Source organism: Aulonocara sp. 'chitande type north' Nkhata Bay, linkage group LG7, assembly GCF_057382095.1.
Source record: "Aulonocara sp. 'chitande type north' Nkhata Bay isolate Kocher_YH1m ecotype deep benthic linkage group LG7, A_spYH_male_GT1.1, whole genome shotgun sequence".
Lineage (NCBI taxonomy): Eukaryota > Metazoa > Chordata > Actinopteri > Cichliformes > Cichlidae > Aulonocara > Aulonocara sp. 'chitande type north' Nkhata Bay.
The window spans coordinates 26,859,799-26,868,941 of NC_141350.1; the positions used below are offsets into that span (position 1 = coordinate 26,859,799).

The following is a 9,143-nucleotide window of genomic DNA, read 5'->3' on the forward strand; positions in this document are numbered from 1 at the left end:
CGTGGCCAGTGCAAGGCCGTGGCTATTTGTTCAAACGACTCGAAGTAGCTGTTGACCTCAGTGTCACGGAACATCGGAACCAGACGACTGTTTTTCCCTACGTCAAACGGGGTGTCTGCCTGACGAATGGAGGCAGTCGGAGGAAGGGAAACCTGCCGGAGTTCCAGCTGTCGCAACCTCACAGCTGTCTCTGCCTCCACCTCCACCTTCATCAGCTCAACCTCCCTAGCCCTAGCCAGTTCCGCGTCCAAACGCCTAAGCTCTAGCTCCCTTTTCAGCTGGAACTCTCTCTCACGCTGCTCCTTCTCCAGCTGGAGACGAGCCAGACGGACACGGAGTTTAGCATCCAGCCTCGAGCCTTCACTTGATTCAATGGAGAGGGGTTCGAAGCGAAGCACTGTCATGGGTTTGTCCTCAGGCAGCCCCTGATCAACAGGTGTCGACACCAATGGACCTACAGCTTGAGCTGGCGCCTGCAGAACGGGCTGAGACGCTGCACCACGCTCACCCTTAAACACTGCAATATCAAAGGTAGCCATTGACTCTAAAACAAAAACTACCTGAGGCTAACAATAACAACAAAGAAGCACCACCTCCAATACACAAATGAGAAACAGGCGGGAAAAGCGTGGCCACAGGTTAACCAATAAATAAAAATACCGCCAACCCTCTCCCCAGACCTGCCTACTAAAATCTTAGCCTAGTTAGCTTCTGGAGTGTACCAGGCTCGAGGCAGCTTTAAAGGCTAAGCGTCAAGTGCACAAAGCACCGACAAGCCTACCCCCGACAGGGAACTAATCCCCACCCGGGATTACTCCGAAAATAAAGGAAAAATAAAAAATGAGTGCCTGAAGGAGGAGCTTACGCTCAGCTAGACACTCCCCTTTGCTAACTGGAGAGAGAGCGCAGCAGATACCATACAACTAAACAAGCCACCGGCAAACAACTCACTAAAACTCAATTGTTGTTTCTTCCATTCATATCCCGGACGAGCCCCCACTTTGTTACGTTCCCCCCGAAAGGGTCTAGGCATGTGAGTGAGGGGACTAGTAACAAATGAGTCCAGAACAGAATGAAAGGAAAACAGACCAGTGTTTTCAGTAAATAAAATAGTCTTTATTATAGATCATCTTAACATAAAGAGCCGGCAACGCCGTTTTACCAATAACACTTGGAAAAAGAGAAAAAGGGTTGCAACAACAAAGAACACAACAACCAAACAAAAACTCCACACCACGAGGAGGTACTTCCAGGGGCCCACAAGCTCACCCTGTCACTAACAGCAGCTGGCTTTGCTGCTGCCAAACAAAAACTCCACACCACGAGGAGGTACTTCCAGGGGCCCACAAGCTCACCCTGTCACTAACAGCAGTTGGCTTTGCTGCTGCCAAGGCTCACAAGCCCACACTACTCACGCAAAGCAGCTATGCTGTTTCCACAACTCCACACTTTGAGCAGGTTAACCACACACACCGCAGAGACACCAGAGAACACCCCCACACCCTGTTCACAGCTCATCCCCAGCTTATATGACCTCCGAGAGGTGATTGCTGACTGGGCCCAGGTGGTAAATGAGTCCAATGAGCAGCAGCTGTGTCCTGGGGAGAGAGAAGAGCAAGAGAGAGACGGGGGGTGGAGCAAAAGAGGAGGAGGCGGAGAAAAACACCACACCCACACAAGGGCAGTATCAGGAGGCCCAGCTAGGGCCGTAACACAACTAAATTGTTAGTGTCTTAACGTTTTTTTGTCTTTTGTAGGTTGGGGCACAACCTACTAAGCATTGTTGCTGCATTGTTCCCTTTGTGGCCACAGTTTATCCATCTTTTGATGACCACTTCCAGTGTAATAATACACCATGTTATAAAGCACAGATTATCTCAAACTGGTTTCTTGAATGTGACAATGAGTTCATTGTGTTAGGTGGTCTCCACAATCACCAGATCTCAATTTAATAGTGCACCTTTGGATGCAATGGAGCGACAGATTCAGGACATGGATATGTATCTGACAAAACCGCAGCAACTACAGGATGCTATCAGTTTGGGTCAATATGGACCAAAATCTCTGAGGAATGTTTCCATGGCATAGATTCAATGTTTGTTTGATCTGTACCATGAAGAATTAAGTCAATTAAAAAGACATAAAGGGGGTTCAACCCAATCCTGGCAAGGTCTCCATGACTCTTTAAAACCAAGTGTATTTGATACCTGAGCTTTTGTGACTTCCACAGTGTAAAAGTCTCACCCCCACCCAAAACAAAATAAACTGCATTCTACATCTTTAAGGAATAAATTGCCTGATGTAGCAAACATGATGCAAATTCACACTCCTATATGCAAGTTAACATTTAATTTGTTTTTAAAATTTTGTCAGAAGGTTCAGTCCAAAGGCATGCAGTAAGTGGGGTTAGGTGAATTGGGAACTCTAAATTGCCCATAGGTGTGAATGGTTGTCTGTCTCTGTTAGCCCTGCAACAGACTGGCGGCCTGTCCAGGGTGTACCCTGCCTCTGGCCCTATAGGTGAATCCAATAGATCATCTTGTTCCAATGCAATGTTTTGCTTGAAAATCTTTGGTCATTTATGTGGATTATAGCACATCCAGAGTTCGTGCTCATAGAGCTTCACTTGTTCCACATTTTGTCATGTTACATGTCATGCTTATTCAAAAATGGATTAAATTAATTTTTCACCTCAAAATTCTACACACAAAAGTAGTAAATGACCGTCCCAAAAACCAAAATGGAAATACACACAAGTATTTCTAGTCCTTGCAAAATAGAACTGGGAGACCAGTAAGGGTCAAGGGAAAGATGAATGTCGCCATGTACAGAGATATCCTTAATGATACCCTGCTCCAGAGCACTCTGGACATCAGATTGTGGTGAAGATCTAGCTTCTAACAGACAAACAACCCTTAACACAGCCAAGATAACAAAGAATGGCTTTGGGACCACTCTGTGAATGTCCTTTAGTGCCTTAGCCTAATGTCTTTTAGGCTAAGTGCCTCAGCCAGAGCTCAGACTTGAATCCAGTCTACCTGAAAATGGCCATGCACCGATGCTCCCCATCCAATGTGATAGAGCTTGAGAGGTTCTGCGAAGAAGAATGGGAGAAACTCCCCCAAAATACATGTGTCTGCCTATATATATATATATATATATGCATATATAATATTTGTAAGTGTGAGTGTAATTTTTTAGTAATACATTTGCAACAATTTTAAGCAAGCTTTTTTCACTTTGTCGTTGCTGTGTGTACAATTTTTAAGGTGAAAAATGATTTAAATCCATTTTGGAATAAGATTGTAACATGAAAAAATGTGGAGCAAGCGAAGATCCATGAATGCTTTCTGGATGCACTCTATGTTTAAGATTTACCCTCCCCACGCTCCACAGCAGGGCACTGGACCTCTCCCAGTTCAAAAACGATTAAAACTGCATGAACATGACAAAGATCCATAGCTATTAACCCAGTATCCAAAAAACCCAGATTGCAGTTTGATCAAGTATCGACTGGGTTGGTGGAGGCATAGTTTATTTACAAAAGCTACTCAAAGCTGACTTTGAACCTAACAGACGGAGTCAATGATGTGTTGAACAGAGAGAATTTATAACTGAAAGGTATATTTTTTTTTACAAAGAGTTAAATTGCCTTAAGATAATTTTAATACGTAGTAATAAGTTCATAAAGTAGCTGTAATATTGTCTAAATATTGAACATTGTTTTGTAAAATGACTTCTACCTTTTACTTCAGTAAAGAGATGGTATATTACTTTCGCCACTTTGTAATACAGTTATTCAGCTCAGGACACTATTAACAGCACACTGTTAATGTCATTTAACAATAACAGTTTTACTGCTGTAGACAGATGGGGTATTCAAACATACACTAAGTGCGCCTCCTTCTGGTCACACTGAAGTACTGCTGGTGTTTGGAGAACAGCCGAAAGAGCAGTGTCCACTCCACCTACACGTTGGGAAAGCTGATGTTTTTTAAACACATTTTATTTATGCTTTGATGGTATTGTGCATGTAAAAAAACAAAATCGGCATAAAAAAGAGAAAAAATGTACACCCAGTCTCCTCTACACTGCAGAATGACGACTGATGGTGAAGCCTATACAAGCTTGTCGTAGGTCGCTAACCTTGCTGAACCTTGTGTGGTTTCTCATTTAATAATAAAAACGTGTTCGCTTTGAGTGTGACTACACAGTTGCGCAGGATTTATATCATGAAGTAAGTAAAACCTGCATCCTATAATTCATACAACTGGAACATTTTGGTGGCTTTCATTGAAATATACAAACTTAATAAAAAGGGTAAAAAGTGCTTAATTAGTATCCTGGGACGCACATAATGACAAATGTAACAGTGAATATAATTGTTTGCATTGGAAATGTCACTGTTTTTTTTGTTTTTGTTTTAAGATTTGTTCCACAAGTGCTGCATCTGCAATGCCATTATGTGGATCTAAAACCAAATGAAAACAGACTGGATCTATGTGACTGTTTTATTTTAACAATTGCTCTGAATTTCTTCAATCCCTCCTCAGACAAAAGAGAATAAAAGTGAAACTAATAAAAACTTCAAACATTTCAAACAAGTAACTAAACAAAATTTAGAAAAAGGCACTCTGAAAACTAAACTGGGACTAAAGTCAAATTAAAATCTAAATGCAGAAGTAAAAACTGATGAACACCACATTATAACACCTGTGTTCCTCTGGACCCACCTTCCATCTGACCAGGTGGTCAGACTGGGCAGCATCACCTCATCCCCCATCACACTGAACACTGGTGCTCCACAGGGGTGTGTACTGAGCCCTCTCCTGTACTCACTCTACACCTACGACTGCACAGCCACTAACAGCTCCAACATCATTGTGAAGTTTGCGGACGACACTACAGTGGTGGGTCTTATCACCAACGGTGATGAGACGGCTTACAGGGAGGAGGTCAGCGCCCTGACCCACTGGTGTCAAGACAACCATCTCACCCTCAACGTCGCAAAGACAAAGGAGTTGATAGTGGACTTCCGGAGGTGCAGAGAAGTACACACCCCCATCACCATCAACGGCGCTGCTGTGGAGAGAGTGAGCAGCTTCCGGTTCCTTGGTGTACATCTGGCTGAGGATCTTACGTGGTCAGTACACACAAACAAAACAGTGAAGAAGGCGCAGCGCCTCTTCTTTCTCAGGAGACTGAAAAGATTCGGCATGAGCCCCCGCATCCTCAGGACCTTCTATCACTGTGCCATTGAGAGCATCCTCACTGGATGCATCACCACCTGGTACGGCAACAGCACCGCCTACAACTGCAAAGCTCTCCAGCGAGTAGTGCGGTGCTCTGAACGGATAATTGGAGGTGAGCTTCCCTCCCTCCAAGACATCTACAGGAAGCGGTGCCTGAGGAAAGCGGGGAGGATCATCAAGGACTCCAGTCACCCCAGCCATAAACTGTTCAGACTGCTTCCATCAGGAAGGAGGTTCTGCAGCATCCGGTCCCGTACCAGCAGACTGAGAGACAGCTTTTTCCATCAGGCCATCAGACTGCTGAACACGTCATAGACACCTCAGCTTCACTACTGGAACTTCAACATTATGCACTCCACACTGTATATAAATGCCACTTGTTTTGCACATATTAAACTCTGTATATTTTATATATTTTATTATTATTATTATTATTATTCTTTTTTTTTTTTTTTTTTTTTTTTACTATTTAATTTGTAAAAATGTGTATACACACACACACACACACACACACACACACACACACACGTAGGAAAATATTTAGTATACACATCCAGAAATGCATACACTATTATATATTGTACATATATTTATTAGTTTCAGGTTGGCCATTCTTGTATTTTGCTCGTTTGTGTTGTTGTGTTTGCACATCTCTGTTGCTTGTGGGGCTCGCACACAAGAATTTCACTCGCATGTGCTGTGCCAGTGTGCCTGCACATGTGATGTGACAATAAAAGTGATTTGATTTGATTTGATATGTGGGAGAAATGGAAATCCAGTGTCTCCAAAATACCAGCAAATTTTAAGCATGTTTTTTATTTGCACGAGTTCAAATCCCCCCAAAATGAGCCATTAAACTTAGACTATAACAGAAGTTTCACCATTCTCAGTTTCATGTCATTCGTGTGAACAGAATATGGTTATCTGTCAGAGAAATCAACAAATCAGGACATGCAACCTTGACTTGGAGTATTTTCTGACATTCTGCAAGAAAAGGAGGCTGAGGTCTTTCAACATCTGCAGGAAGCTCCTGAGGATGTTTTACCAGTCAGTGGTTGCTGGAGTACTTTTCTATGGCGTGGTGTGCTGGGGGAGCAGCACAGCAAAGAAGGACTCATCCAGGCTGGAGAAACTAATCAGGAAGGCTGGCTCTGTGGTCGGCATGAAGCTGGACACTCTGGTGACAGTGGCAGAGAAGAGGACCTTTTTTTCCTTATATTTGACTGTGCAATAATCACTGTGCAATATACTCACTCAAATGAGCAATCCTATTTATCCATATTATATATTCTGTATCTATATATGTGTATATATGGTGTATTTATGCTTATATCCTTACTCTGATTCCCCTTAATGTATCTGTAACATGCAACTTCTTTCGGTGCTTTGCTACTGGAAACTGAATTTCCCGGAGGAACCCACCTGAGGGATTAATAAAGTTTCATCTAAATGGTTATTCTGATTAAAACGTGTGGCTTATGTCGTTTCTGTCACTAGAAAAACACATTCACCCATTTTCTGTGGACTGAACATGCATTTATTGATAATGTTTGTATGCGGACATGTGAACATATTATCGCAAGTCAGTGCAAAAACCATTTGGAAAGAGAAGATCAACATGTCATCTCAACAGCTGGTGAAGAACAGGGAAGAGAGTGCTGACTGGTCTTCATGTGAGCGTTTGGTCTTCCACCTCATCTTCTATTCCTTCTTCTTGTAGTCCTCCAGGTGAGCCAGTACCCAGCCAGAGGGACCCAAGATGGCCACAAAAAGGGCCGTCATAGCGATTACCTGCTCCTGAGGGGTACACAAAACCACACCGACAGTTATTACAGCTTTGCTTTTTTAGGTTTTGAATGTTTGTTTACACCTCCGTTTTACTTCATTGATTAAAAAAGAAGAGGAAAAAGGAAGTGTTAAAAAAGAATTGCAGACTTAGTTTAAGTAGTTACTTAGAGTTAATAAAATAGAAACACTTGACTCAAAATCACACAGAAATCCCAGTCATTAATTATATTTACCAGTGCCTCCTTGTGTTGGTTATGTTAAAAAAAAATGTGACCAATTTGACAAAAACTAAAGACATAAATTGTAAGAGTCTTTTTGGAAAGTCTATTTGTTATTTCTATTTCAGGTATTTATTGTTTCACACTTAGCTTTAGCCTTTTGCCCAGGCTCAAATCATATCACTTGGCAGCATAAACACGATCACTGTCTAATCCCCCTAAAAATGAATTGTAATGTGGTATTAAGAGGAAATATATTTGCTGTAGAAAAGTATCAGTTCCATCCGTCCACAAGAGCTAAAACACATCTAATATATCTAAATATGTGAAAACGTTGTTGTTCTACATGTTGTGAGGTATCAACATAGTTGTCCCTCGCGTGGCCTTATCCACGGGCAGTGTGTAACTATGCAACCATTGCCCCAGTTAATGATTAAGCCCTTCCTGGAGACGAAATGAAACCAAACATTTCATTGTCAATAACTTCATGCTTATTGTGTCGCTGCGACATTAAAAGCGTCACAGTGAGCTGAAATAGGCTGTTCTTCCCTAAATGCAGTTATTTCTTTATGTATTGTGTGCTTTTCTGAAAAGCATGCTTCTCTGTGTCTGACCTTTCCTGCATCAAGGTTAGTCACCCGTTCAGCGCGGCTGCGAGTGTTTCTGCCGCTACTGCTGTTAGACAACTTTATCAAACTTATGTCTAAATGTGGAAAAATACCAAAACGCTTGTTCGGCTTCACTTTCATTTATTAAACGACCGTGCGCGGTCTTCAAATGTAGTGCGCTGCGCACTAGGCCCACATATTCGCAGCTGTCACAGGTCTACGTGTTGGAATTAGGCGGAATAATGGCGAGATAGTGGCGCACTTATCAAAGTCTTAAAAATAAACTGGACTTGCAAGTCACCGTGAAACAATGGCGCGAGGAAACGAAAGATATCCTACATTTGCTATTTTTAATTATTCGATATTTTATATACAATATTCAGTAAATAAGCAAAAGAAATTTCTTATTTGTAAGAGAGTTGGTCAAACAGGCAGGTTGCCCATCATATCATGCTAATATGTGTGTATGTGATGCAGAAGAACTGCTATTAAGGTTTAATAAAGCGAAGGAGCGGGCGATGAAGTTGAGCCTGTTGCTATTAATTAAGAACCTCTGCAACTTCAGCCGGGACAAGACCCCTGCTTCAGGCATGTAAAGCTCACAGAACGAATATGAACTCACCCCTGCAGTTACGGTGTGTTTAGCAGGTTTGGTCGTCACATTAGCCACAGAGACCAGCTGAGTCCTCAGCGCGCTCCTGAACAGTCGGGAGACGGTGGGCAGAGGCATAGCGTTGCTTCACTGCTGCCAGAAAGCCTGGAAGAGAGCCTGTACTCTGTACCTGACACTCAGCCTGGTGCAGCTTATCTGAGAGGTATGCGCAGTAGCCGTATGACAGGGAGAGAGCGTGTGCGCGCACGCGAGCCCCCAAGCAGCGTCGAAATTTAATTGGCCGTCTCGCCTCCGGGTTTGAACCGTGACCGATGAGCGCGGGGTCGTGTCTTCGCGTCACCACGCGCAGTGTCGAGGCTGTTTGTGTAGCCGTCCAGGAGACATTACAGTGAAACACAGTTCACAGATTTAAAAAGTTTAGCCTCGTCAACAACGAAATTCACGCTTCAGGTGAAGTCAGAGGTGTGTGTTTGTAGAGGGAGGGAATGTGCAGGAGGAAAGGCACAAGTGCTTTGCTCTCTCTGTAAAGGAGAGCGGGCAAAACGAATAAAACGACAACATCCGGTTTTGATTTCTCTGTTACCCCGTGATAAAAAAAAAGAAAAAAGATCACCTTTCTCTATCGTATCTTTGCATTTATGATACTACATGACACATTCGTGAA

At 42.8% G+C, this 9,143-nt stretch overlaps 1 protein-coding gene across 1 annotated transcript; it reads right to left on the bottom strand.

Moving 5' to 3' along the window:
- Positions 1-6,766: 6,766 nt before the first annotated feature.
- On the bottom strand, positions 6,767-8,696 carry cox8b (cytochrome c oxidase subunit 8B). Its single transcript, XM_086299706.1, has 2 exons — positions 8,489-8,696; positions 6,767-7,049 (listed from the first exon to the last, which is right to left on the bottom strand). Exons 1-2 carry the CDS (start codon positions 8,594-8,596, stop codon positions 6,954-6,956), a joined length of 204 nt encoding a protein of 67 aa, XP_086155832.1. The 5' UTR covers positions 8,597-8,696; the 3' UTR covers positions 6,767-6,953.
- Between the last annotated feature and the right edge of the window lie 447 nt (positions 8,697-9,143).

Bases quoted from the DNA above. Each gene is read 5' to 3' on its own strand.
- cox8b (XM_086299706.1), bottom strand. From the start codon at position 8,596: ATGCCTCTGCCCACCGTCTCCCGACTGTTCAGGAGCGCGCTGAGGACT. The intron at 7,050-8,488 runs GTGAGTTCATAT...TGTACCCCTCAG, and splicing joins AACACACCGTAACTGCAGGG to GAGCAGGTAATCGCTATGAC.